A 13,066-nucleotide genomic window follows, 5' to 3' on the forward strand; every position below is an offset into this window, starting at 1 on the left:
CTTAACTCATGTTTTGGTCTGGACGTTTATCAAACTTCCCCTGCTCAGATCGTGTATCCAGACCATTCCAACTGGTCTTATACACCTGAAAACAAATATCGCGATTGCTGATTTTTGTCTAAAGGTAAGCTTTTTGACTATTTTACATTCAAATCACTCGGGTTTCTTGTTTTTTATGTATGCTTAACATGGAAATCGGGGCATGTTTACAAAAAAGTGTCGTTTTCGTTTTCACCCGAGGAAGCACTTGTGAACATTCCTTCGCGCTTGACGTATATAGAGATATATTTCATTCAGTAGAAGGACTCAGAATTATTTTACTTTGGTTTATTTTGGTTATTTAAATCTCATAACATTTACATTAATAGTCTGTCTGTTCATTTAATCGCGTCAGAAAAATCGCTAGATTAAACTGTTCTTTATGAAGATTTATTGATATTTAAGTCATTCTCGACGCTTAGGAGGTAGCGTACTGGTTTTTGGTCTGTCCTGAAAACGTGATGCCTTAGGAAATCTCACCACCAAAACTTGGTGGTTAAAGTAAAACTTGTACTTTAAATGCTCATGCACTTATTTATGTATGTTCATGTACTTTATTTCAGTGCTTATTGTGCCTATTTCACGCAATCAGATATCCTCTTTCAGTGCGTTTTACCAAGATTAAGTGCGTTTTTTCAGATATCCATTACGGAAATGTAAAAAAAAAAAAACAAAAACAAAAAAAAAAGATTGTAAGAATCTTTACATTAAAGGATTTACATTGAAACATTAATTTGACCAGAATTGATTCTTTTTGTCCGAGACGTACTTCGAACTGACCATTAGTAAGCTGGCAACAGTAAGGTTTGCTCGGCGCATCGAGGTGAAATAACTTTGCCCTACAGCGCGCAGTGTGGAAAAACTCCATTAAGTTTGATTATTACGGTAATGCAGGTAATTACCACAGTATAATTTATGTCTCTATTTAATGTATCTGCCTCTGCTTTTAGAACTCTTAAATCTTGTGCCCGGCCCTTACTGAAAAGAGGCGCTGGTTAAGTTGGGAAATTATTGCGGCAATGAGCACTGATTCGGCATGAAGCTACATTTATATCTGCACTGGAAGGGGACGCTACGAGGGGGCGAGGCGCGCGGGACACCGGTGGGGGGGGGGTTTCACGTGCTGCACCCCGCCGGGCGCGTCTCTGCCCCTTTGTTCATGTCTGATTTATGGTCTGTTCGAAGCTAGCGCGTCTTGAAAAAGTAACTCTTCGTCGAAATATCTTGCAGATGAGGTGTTAGGGCACAAATGTTAATCTTATGATGTATAGATGGCACGGAAAAGGTGAATTATTGGTTGTGAGAATTTGGATCTGCTGATCAAAAGGAAAAAGGTCAGTGGAAGTTCAAAAAGAATCTGCATTAATATTTGTATGCCTCATGTCTGAAATATTAGTATTAGCCTAACAGCACCCATACAGTGTCTTGACCTCTAAACTAAACTGTCAGATTCAGCTCTCTGCACAAATGAGAATGAGCAGGTGGATTATTTAAAAAATTGAATGTTAAATTTATTTAATTTAGTGCTCCTTTGTTAATTTGAACAACAATATTGTTAATCTTTTGTTGAAGAATTAGCCTTAAGCAAAATTTCTGTGTCTGATTTTCAGCAATTGCACCAATGTTGAGGTGTGATTCTGTTAAACAGCTTTTTGCTTTGATGAAAAGGCTTGTTTCCCAATCACAGCATGCTGAACTCAGGTTCATCAGTCAGCACTGGCTGAGCCTCACATCAGGCACTGCAAACTCCCAGCATTACTGTCGCTGAGAGCATTTCAGATCACAGGAACCTTGAATTCCTCTGTAAGCAGAACAACTTCTGGGTGACGACACTGTGAGTCTGAATTATGAGGTGTTGATTAAGCTGCGAGAGGAGATAAGTGATTTTATCTGTCTGTACGCCGCAGGCTAATGTTAGATTTAGCCCAGTGACCCCCTCCCAGAGGCCTGGGGGAGGGCTGCGCGTTTTTGTTTGTTCGTTTCTGTTCTTGAAAAGCTGGTCGTGTCAGCCTGCCGATCTGCACTGGCTGTGCACTGGCTGTGCACTGGCTGTGCACCTTCAGGCGGCTGCCGTCTATGTCCGTCGGGACGCTCAGAACGGGCCTTCCGAAGGAACGGCGAAGGCCACACCCTCCCTGGGCAGGTGTGTGAGCCCCCCCCCCCCAATCATAAACAGACCCACATAGAGCGACATCAGCGCCATCATGAAGACAGAGGCCCTGACGTGATCTCACCCCGTGAAATTCTACCCCCATACTAGTGTGGGCTGAGCCCCCTGGGGTAATCAGATTTTTTTCTCCCCCCACAGCCATGTATCAGATGGCATTCGTAAGTCCCCCCCCCCCCCCCACTGGGCACACTTGTTTTGCTCTCTCCCGCACAGGAACCGAGCATATTAATGTAACCTGAAACACTTGGCATCCCCATTCAAACCCCCTGCCATCCTATGTTCGAGGGTTACTCTCTTCCTGGATTTGGGCACGGAACCCTGTTCGTTTAGTCATCCGTATTTACTGGAAGACCTGCTCCCAGTAGAGGAAGTCATGCTACGTCCACACTGCCTTACAGATCTGACTTGTGTTCCTTATGGCATCTCTGGGGCACCCAGCCGGATAGCCAGGGTGCTGAGGATCTCATATTAACCATCTTGACTTTGTTTACATCTACATTACTGAATTTATTCAATGGAATCGTTGTTGGCTGCAGTTCGCCTATAATTTTCCTAAGTGATTCTTAATGATCCTAAAAGTTCCTACTTTTCAACATTTCAGCACTGGTGCAACTATTTTCTATCGCATTTTCACAGGAAATTCCAGACAGTATGAATGTTAATTGAGATTTCCTGTGAAGTTTTGACTTTATAAGGAATAAACAAGTAATATTCTTCTTTTCAATTCAATTCAATTCTTATATTGTCAGGTGTATAAGTACGAGTGCCGTGTACAATGAAATGCTTGCTTGCATGTGCTCCTGCAGACAGTGAACATAGACAACAAGACGGATAGACAACAGGACGACAAGTGAATGTAAAGATAAAGTGAATTATAAATAAGTAAATAAATAAGACCATTTCTATAGTAAGATTATATGTTCTTGATGAAGGTCTGCATAAGTTACTGTGAGGGAGTCCCTGTTACTGTGAGGGAGTTCCTCTCCTGTGCTGAGGTGTTTGACATGCTTACATGTTTGCAGACTGTTGGTCCCTCTCCGCTTTCAGCAGACCACGCTCTCTCTGTACCTCATGTCCACATTCCATTGGCAGTGCCCGAGCCAATCAAACTGAATCCACTCCCAGACAGAACAGAGAAAAACACCATTCAAGATGAAGCATGCCTTCATCCTGCCTGTCGATACAGAAGATAATGAGCCACGTATCTGTAAAAGTCGGGGAGTGTGTAAGGTTCCGCGAAAGGCCATATTTACTCTGCGGTTATTGTTCTGCCCCTTCCCAGTGCCGTGGACTAAATATTTGACGTTGTAAAAAGGACTGGATCTGTACTCATCTTTAGCACTTACCTGCTGAGCCAGAATTCAAGGGAATCTCACACAGGTGCGTTAATGTCGGTTTAGAAAATGCCTAGTTTGTTAACTGCTGAGTTAATTTAGAGCAGCGGCCTCCAACCTTTTTCACAGTAAGAGATACTTTCACAAAGAAAATTCTCTGGTGAGTCCCCGAATCGTTATGATCGGGGTGGATGGGGGGTGGCCCTCACAGTATATTTTCCAACCTGGGGGGGCAATGGAATTGACTGGTTGGCCGCCTCTGATTTAGAGACACTGGCAGGAAGTAAATAAACCTCCATATGTTCTACAGCTTTTTGGAAATGTGGGTTAAGTACTGATGGAAGGAATGTTCCTGGTAATCACCCATCCAGTAAAAAACACATTTGTTAACATTTGGACATACAGGTAGAATTAAAACAGGCAGCCTCATCCAATTACTGGAGTCCAGAGAAGCGGAGAAGGAATGATCTTAGCTGTGATATCAGGTTATGTTCCCAAAGGAGGAAGATGCCCCGACTGCCAGTTTGTCTGGCAGAGACACAATGAGCACCGACGGGTGAGCCTGCACAGACACACCCATTCGCACTGGACAGGACAGAGCCAGCGGAGGTCACACGGCACAAAATGCCTTATCGTTTCTTAGCCAGAAGCAGGGATACAGAAAATATACACCCATGTCTGTCTGTATGTTTTTAGAATCAGTTAAAAATAGAAACATGGTCATTTTAAGAGTTTTCAAAGGGTTTGAGCTTGTCAGGTTTGTACTGGAAGCGACAAATGAGCTACAGGCAGTTAGAGTGAATGAACATCATTAACGACTTTACGTATAAACCACCTTACTGGGTTTGTCTTTACAGATCTTCTCATATTCTTTTAATAGACAGAAAGTGGTTTTGGTTTGATGCTAAAGATTTCCATGTTATAAACTGCCTCTCAAAGCAAACATGTGTCTTCCTATAAAAAACGTGAGAATGCATCCAAATGTCTCCGATTTTAATTATCTGACACCCTGCTCGCCATCCAGAGGGAAGCCACGTGAAGCTCATTTTGCGAGTCTTCAATGAATCCAGAGGTAATCAGCCTCACTGAGAAAAGGCTGCTAAATGGAAAAGGTCTTTTGTACAAGATATTTGAGAAAAAAGGTTTGACAATATCTACAATCATTAGCTGAAAATGTGAAAATTCATGATTATAAAATAAGTCAATTAAAAACAGGCCTGTGTTGGTGAGAGATTTGCACATTCCGTGTTTAATTCCCAGAATGCCGCTTTGGCTGATGCTGCTAGTCAGTAGTGTATGGGATTGTTGGGCTAGTGACACTGTTGCCATGGAGATATTGCTCCGGTGTCAGCCTTTCTGAAACCCCCGGGAGCTGTGCTGGGAATTGCGAGATTGCCAGGTTTTCCATGTCAGTAAAAAAAAAAGTGCACTATTTTTACTTGAATAACACATTACACTGCACCATACTTAAAAAAGGTCTAAGATTTATTTAAAATAAATTGAATAATAGAGTATTCCAAATCATCCTTTCTACAAATTATAAAATTCTATAAAAATATTAATATCTTTGGAAATTTTATAGCCAACTTTTAGTTCAGTTTTGTACTCAGATGCAGCTGTTGGCACCAGAACAAATCTGAGGCATTTTTATTTGCACCAGAGTCACTACCCAGATGCCATTCTGGGCGGGCATTCGAGTATGTTGGGTGGGCACCAGGGCCGGACTGACCATCTGGCATACCGGGCATTTTCCTGGACCCCCCACTCAGAGAAATATATCATTATTAATTGCAGCGTGATTATTTTTGGGTGGTGGGGCTCGGGGTGTCGTTTGGGCAAACACCATACAAGGCCCTAAAACACATCGAAATCGTAACATTACGAGGGAGCACCAAATGGGTGAGACACAAGGTGAATTGGAGGAATTCCTCATTCACATTTGTAAAGTGCAGGGACATGCAAACGTTCTCCAAGTTAAACCAGCACCTACCGTGGTCAGCGCCTTTGAGGTCCTCATCGGTCACCCGAAATCACCCGCAAAGTAACCAGTGCGTTTGTCTATGGGCAATGCTCCGCCAATATAATCAGTTCAATGCATGGGTGTCGCCGCCATTAAATATGAGGGGGACGTGTACCCCTCACAATTCATAATTATTTGTTTGGACCCCCCCACATCCATCCATCCATCCATCCATTTTCTCCCACTTATCCGAGGTCGGGTCGCTGGGGCAGCAGACTCAGCAGGGAAACCCAGACTTCCCTCTCCCCGGCCACTTCATCCAGCTCCTCTGGGGGAATCCCGAGGCGTTCCCAGGCCAGCCGAGAGACATAGTCCCTCCAGCGTGTCCTGGGTCTTCCCCGGGGTCTCCTCCCAGTGGGACATGCACGGAACACCCCCCCACATTTTACATAAAATATTAGTTTTATGCCAGTGTGTCATCGTCCCCGTCCCCCTTCAAAATGCTTCTGACGCCCCTGGTTCAATGTAACAATTAAAAAACAGCGGGATTATAGTAAATACATTCATTTTACTCAATTAGCAGATTAGCTAATTAGCATATACAATTTCATAATGTAGTTTTTCATACGAATATTCTGTTTCATTAGCACTGTCGATTCTCCGTGTGTAGTGCAACGATTATTTTAAGAAATGGTTGGAGGAGATTAGTGTCGTATCGAGATCGTAGCATGCAAAAAAATAAATGAAGATAAGCTTTGATATAAAGGAAAGCACAATATTATTTTTCTAAACTTTATTTCTTAAACATTTGATAAGGCAGTATTATGTGACGATACCAATCCATTGTGTTACTGAAAGAAAATAAAGCATTTGATAATCCGTAATGTAAAAAATCAGGCCCCACATTTTGTACAGGACGTAGTGCTGTTTCCGTAGCTGCTTCTGTAAGGCACTGAATCCGGACAGGACGAGGTGCGGTGCCTGGATGCGCGGGGTTTGCGGGGAGCCGCTCAGCGCCCCCTCATCCATCCCCCCGACAGCCGTCGCCTCTGTGTCTTTACACATGCAAATAGGAGCCAGCGGCCCGTCGGGAGGCAGGAGAGAGAGATCGGGGGCCGATCAGTCCGACGGGGCGTTTGTCCGGCGCCGACACCCTGCGGAGCTCTGCCGTATATAACCGGTTTACTGTAAGTATTCGCACCGTAAGCGTCACTGCGCGGATCCTCCTCCGGTCGGGGCGTATTGCGAGTCATAAAACCGAAATGGTGCGATATCACAGTAAAGTCGATAGGCTTAATTATTTGAAAATACTGCAGCCAGATATTTATGTTAAGCTTGTTATTTGTTGGCATTTTGTATGAAACTTCAACAGACCCGTTGCTTGACTTTTTAGATGGGGATTAGCCGACTCTTTTTCACAAAGTGGCCTAAGTTCATTTGAAGGTAATCAAAGTGAAGTGCCGTTATCCCAGCTTCCAGCCGGCGGAGGGTGGATGGCGGCGAGGCGGCTCACATTCAGAGTCCCGCTGGAATGTGACAGAAGCTTGCGAGGGTCTTATTGTCAATTACAGGTTGGGTGTAATTACTGTAGTGAAAAAAGAGTCGTTAATCCACCTCGGGCTTTTGAAAACTAACGCAAAAGTGTCTCGGAGTTTCCTGTAGGCTATTTTTTATGGATTTTTGTCTATGTAAATACACTGGACGTTACATTGAAACAACAAACGAACAGGAGGTCTGTTAATTTACAGGATGATAAGCAAGCAGCTCAGTCATGAACCAAACCATTTTGGCTTTTGTTGCAGACATTTATGTGTAATAGACGGTTACCGTGAATCAGGTAATGCAGGCAGTAGCCTGTTTATTGTCGTTTTATTCTAAGAACTGAATCAGCTTAAATGCCCCTCTGTAGTCAGTCTTCCTGCAGGCTGTTTGTAAGCGATGACACAGAGAGGCTATAGCAATTGGCAAATTGTGTGGTATTGAAAATGAGCTGCCATTATGAAAACTTTCGGGACAGTTTGAGAAGGGAGCGGCAAATGCGGGCTGATGTAATGACCCTGGGCTGAGCAGGGTGAATGTGCTTGTATGGCCACGTGATTTGAGTGAGTGCTGCCCCCCGTTCCCATAAAATGTCATATGTACCCCCGGGAGCAGATTAGCAGACACATCAGACTGACATGACCTCGGGAAGCAGGTGTGTCCCTGGGTATGATGGACCTTAATGGATGTCTGGGAAGTGACAGGAAACCCAAATGTGTGCTGATGATGCCTGGTAATATTGATTCTGATCCCCCCCACCCCAGTCTGGATAGTCAGGCTTTGTGCTGTGAACATGGGTGACGTTCTTCTGTTAGCAGCAGTAGCGAGAGCTTATCTCCTGGTCAGTAATGCAGAGGTGAACCTTGAAATGAAAAGGGTATGACCTCATGAGAAGGAGGAGGAGTAGCAAGAACTTTCCTGTACTCTTTTCGCCTTTAAACTCCTTTTATTTGTACCTTAAAATAATTCTCTTGTGGTCTAATACAGTTCCACACCTATTCTTTCTCACCCACAACTGCCACCGTTAAGTGTTTACGTACTGAGGAGTTTTTGAAAAGGCATAATATTGGTGTTTCTTTTTTGGTGGTTCAAAAGGAAAAAAATCTGTACAAAGCTTTGGGGTTTTTTCCCAAGGGAGTATTATGGGCTGCCCCCAGCGCCCACTTGTCTGAATTGGGCCCCAAAGAAGGCGGTAGGGCCCCTTTCTGGCCTTTGAATGGGCACTGAGGACCTGAGAGTGCAGCGTATTTTGTGTGCATGTTAATTTCTTGATACATCTTAATGTCTCGCAGTTGGACGTCTGCCAGGGCGGGAGGAATTCCTAACGGGTCCACAAGAGAACATGAAAAAGAGGCGACAGACCGGCTCTTTCGGTTCCGCGCTTAGACAAAGCATGCAAAGAATACCAGTACAGTTACTGGCCTGAGCAGAACTTTGATGTGACGGGATTTAAACATCGCCGGCAAGAACAAAACGGTCACGCAGTGCTTTTTTGTTGGAGATAATCTATTATATTACACTGTATTATATATGTGAAGGAGTCTATACACTGTAAAGCAAATAATGACTACAGCCAATTTAAAAGTGCATTTTCTCCATGGAAATCAAACGTGCGTAACCTCTAACAATAGGGTATAGATTTTAATGACCTCATGCGTTAGGCATTTGCTACACAGAAAGAAGAGTGACCTGTTAGAAGTGGGGGGGGGGGGGGGTCACCTTTGCTATAGGAGCAGTCTCTGCCCCCTGAATCTTTATCTATGCAGTGTTCTTCTGTTTCAGTAACAAAGGTCTGTGTTATTTTTGATAACTGTTTTTGAGAAATCACCGGAATGTTATTCTTGGGAGAGGACTTGCCATTGGTAATGCAGTTAAGCAAGGTGACTTCAGCGGGGTTCAAAGTGAGCCCTGGGGGAACAGGGACAACTTTAAGCTGGGATAATGTCACCTCATGTGTGATCGCTCAGTCCGGATGCGTGTCAGCTGACTTTGGGCTCCACCCCAATGTAGAACGAACCGGGAATTCTCTGTGAGAGCTTGGGATTTATTTTATCTGGTTCTGGGAATTGCTCAGTGGAGGTCTGTGTGCAGAAAGGCAGACGGATGGGCCTTGCTAATCTTCTGTGGGGGAGGGAAGGAAATAGTGAGGATTCTGGTCTTTGGCTGGGGGGGGTCTGCCCACGGCGACCAAAGCAGCCTCATCATATACCACGAGAAAGCACTGTCGTCCTAAGACAGCATCATCACTGACAGCCAGCCTGCTTGTTGACGCATCGGAGTGCCATTTCGGTGTCATACAGGCTCAGATCCCAGGATCACGGTGCTGTCTTAAGTAAACGCCTTTGGTGGTGCATTGCCAGACCTGTGGAAGTTCATCTGAACGTGTTAAAACAGGGCCATGACTATGGCATACAGGCCTGCTCTGACCTAATTTATCCATGCTTGTTTTAATTTGTAGTAACAAAGTAAAATTACCATGGTACCCCTGCAGACATTACACAGTTCACCCGGTAACACAGTTGGATACTTCACCTGAAGTACAAGAGGACCGATACCAAGAGCCTCGTGGTCACAGTTGCAGGCTCTTAGCCACAAATCTGCTTACTGCTTTGTGGATTTCCAGAAAGCCTCCTGAATGCAGTTTACCAATATTGCTTGAGGGCCCTCCATTTAGCGTTTGCTAATAAGGTTCAAGACTCTGTCTGTTTTTATAACCGAGTTGTAAAAGTCCAGATCCCTAAACAGGTGTTCCTAATTGCCCCTTACGCTAGGTGTTATAAACTGTCTTCTCTGGAGAAACTATTGACCCATAGAGATGTAATCTTTCGAATGGTTTTTTGCTTTGAAATAGGTGCCTCGCAGTGACAGAGGTTACACTTACAGTGGGCAGAGGAGGATACATAGGATTACAGAGGACTGACCCAACTTGTTTTTCTCTGGTATTTTACAGAGGATTATGGCGATTATAGTTGTAGCAGCTCAGCGGATGTGGATCTGGAGTGATTTACACAGCTGTCAGCTTTAACATTCATGCTTTTACACAGGCAGACATTTTTAACCGGAGACTTGACCTGAAAAACGTGTCGGTTACAAATCCATGTCCCTCAACACTATACCACCTGAATTAAGGTATCAGGAAAGGCTTTGGACATTTTTCTGCACTTTTGTCCACATCAATGGAAGTAGCATGTATTGGCTGTGATCCTCAATTCAGAAAATGAAACACAAAAATAGTAATTTTAATAATTATGAAAACAAATTGGTACCATACTGGTACTATTAGGCATTTTCACACCACAGGGACCAGGTTCCGGAACTTCGGTGTGAAAGCGCCTATTGTAGAACTTGCTTCTGCCAATGTAAACAACACATTTCAAACACCAAGTGCGGAATCGTCAAGGCTGTACATGCAGGTGATGTCAGAACACACCTCCTCCCGCAGTGAACTCCCAAAGGTCCTCACCTCAACCATCACACACGCGTTAAACAGAGCCAGAGATGAACTGACCTTCTGACTGTGTGGTACAAAATTCTGCGTCTCTCATCGCACACTTGCACTTATCTCCAGAATCAGTTCTAAGGGGGGGGGGGTCACTATGTTTTGAGGGTGAGGGCAATAGCTCCAGGCCCCCCAAAGACAGAATGGGAAACACGCTGACCTCTGGGATACCTTACTCCCCCTGACCCCTCCTGCTCAGAGATACATTCCAAACCCTCACTCTTCTGTAAGCTCATTCCCAGTCTTGGGATTTTACCGGAATAATAGAACCGAACTAGATCCCACATTTCTGCTATTTTCTTTGTTTCTTTGATAACCAGTCTGAGCTGGAATCCACTGAGTGTAGGGGGAGGTGTCAGATCCCTCTTTGAGCCCTGAGTTCTGGAAGAATCTAAACAAAGGGTGAGTTGCCTAGCTGCAGTGCAGATGCCCGGCCTGCCTTTGTGTCTCCGCGTGTGAAGAGACTGTTAAGGCACCTTCTGAAAAGCAGAAGTTCAGAACAGGACGGATTTTCCCAGCTTCATCTTTCTCATGCACTTTCTGATCTTGCTGCTGGCTCTGTTCATTCACGCAGGCTCAGAATTACCGTATTGTGAAGGTGATCACACCCCTGCCTCTTTGCAAGCTGTCAGACACGTTAAATGTCCTTTTAGCGGAGTGACTGCATCTCCACAGGCCCTGTCCTGTCATACACCTGCTGTCGTTTTCACCTGTGCTGTTTATGAAACAAACTGCTAAATCTCCATCAAATTTAAAAACCATATATATTTATTTTATTGGCCAGTGTTGCTGTGGTTCACTTACCTCAGCAGTGACAGGAAGTCAGCAGACGGATTGGGAGAGCATGGGGGGTCATGAGGTCGCTGGAGAGGGGTGTGTGACGCTCCCGATATCTTTGTAAGAGGATGAAGGTCCAGGTCTTTAGAGTCCTGATGCTCCCTGTCTTGCTGTACGGCTGTGAGACATGGACACTATCCAGCGAGCTGAGACGAAGACTGGACTCCTTCGGTACTGTGTCTCTTCGGAGAATCCTTGGGTACGGCTGGTTTGACTTTGTGTCGAATGAGCGGTTGATAGAGGAGTCGCGAATGAGGCACATTACCTGCATTGTGAGGGAGCGTCAGTTACGGCACTACAGCCATGTGGCGCATTTCCCTGAGGGTGATCCGGCTCACAGGATCCTCATTGCTGAGAACCCAAGTGGCTGGACCAGAATGCTGCATTACTCAGACAGGTCTGTGCAGCAGAGGATCCTGGGAGGGCCTGATGGAGCAGTGGACCGGGTCAGAGGTGGCTCCTTCCCAGTGTATCATTGCGGGTCCACGAGGCAGGACCAGTGTACCGTAAGACGAGTCTGGTGTGTGTTCGCAGTGCTGCGAGGTGGGCCCAGTGTGCCGTCACGGTGATACAAGGCAGGTCCAGTGTGCCGTAAGACGAGTCTGGTGTGCGTTCGCAGTGCCGCGAGGTGTGCCCAGTGAGCGCCATCCTCTTCCCATCGCGATGTCGGCTCCCTTACAGATAAGTTTGTGCCTCGAGTCAGGCCTCCTCCCCTCTCAGCCACCGCCGCCCTCTTCACATAAGAGCGGAATCAGAGACGGCGGCACGACACTCCTTGTGAAGTCAGCGCCGGGCCGATCGGGTGTCGGCCGGGCCGCTCGCGGAGAGGGAGTCCCAGGCTGACGGAGGCGGCGGCCACTTACCCTGCATAGATCCGTCTTCCCAGGAATGACGCCCCTTCCTCTGTTCCCATGGCGACCTTCCCCTCCATGTAGTTGCATAAACCAACCCGGAGATGCTTTGCACGTTTATGTACAATGAGGAACCTTCACTTCCAGTGTGCAAATGGCCAGAGGCTGCAGGCCAGACGGTGCTACTGATGCAGCTAGTGCAACACATTCAATCACAAGGGAATCTGTTCTTGGAAAACTCCTCACAGTCCTCCGCGTTTACCAACGATTTTTGCGAATGGCAGGTTTATGCACTAGTAATGGCTGCAGCTTAGTCCCCCAAGGTGTTACAGCAGCAGTTCATGCTGTAAATAGGGCCCCAGCAATGACTTTAGCTCAGGGATCCCCACCCCCAATAAATCCGGCCCCGATTTTTTCCATAACACAGTATAAATGTGTCCCTTCCTGCTGAGGTCACCCTGGTGGGCACATGGCACCTTGTTAACACCACATGTGTTTCCTGTTCCTGTTCCTGTTCCGCCAGGGCCGGAGGATGACGTGAGCGTGCCGGGGTGCAGCGCTTCTGCAGGTCCACGCCCCCACCGCCCCGCGACAGACATGAGCTAGGTGGCCTCGCCCCCCAGGTGTGACACCTCTGGACACGCCCCCCGCCCCTCCCCACTCTGATACATGAGCCAGCAGGATGCTGCAGTGCAGGTGCTCTCAGAACGGCTCCTCGTAGCGTCCCACAAAGGCCAGGCCGACAATGTCGTGCAGCTAATTAACAAGGGCGCCAAAGTAGCCGTCACCAAGGTAACTAACGAGACCTTCCTTCTATTCATGCTAAGTGAAAACTAT

The 13,066-nt window shown here is 45.9% G+C and overlaps 1 protein-coding gene across 5 annotated transcripts in view; it reads left to right on the forward strand.

Moving 5' to 3' along the window:
* ankrd6b (ankyrin repeat domain 6b) overlaps positions 1-13,066 on the forward strand; it is a 26,614-nt gene continuing 13,548 nt past the window's right edge. For 2 of the 5 annotated variants that reach the window (XM_023810284.2, XM_023810287.2), the window contains exons 1-2: positions 1-124; positions 12,753-13,021. In XM_023810284.2, the coding sequence (XP_023666052.2) occupies positions 12,899-13,021 (123 nt within the window). In that variant the 5' untranslated portion in view covers positions 1-124; positions 12,753-12,898. Of the gene's footprint in view, positions 125-1,291; positions 1,374-6,477; positions 6,691-6,972; positions 7,075-12,752; positions 13,022-13,066 lie in introns of those variants that run through there. The other 3 variants (XM_072702912.1, XM_023810285.2, XM_023810286.2) reach the window with 3 other exon arrangements.

This window comes from Paramormyrops kingsleyae, chromosome 19 (genome assembly GCF_048594095.1).
Source record: "Paramormyrops kingsleyae isolate MSU_618 chromosome 19, PKINGS_0.4, whole genome shotgun sequence".
Classification (NCBI taxonomy): domain Eukaryota; kingdom Metazoa; phylum Chordata; class Actinopteri; order Osteoglossiformes; family Mormyridae; genus Paramormyrops; species Paramormyrops kingsleyae.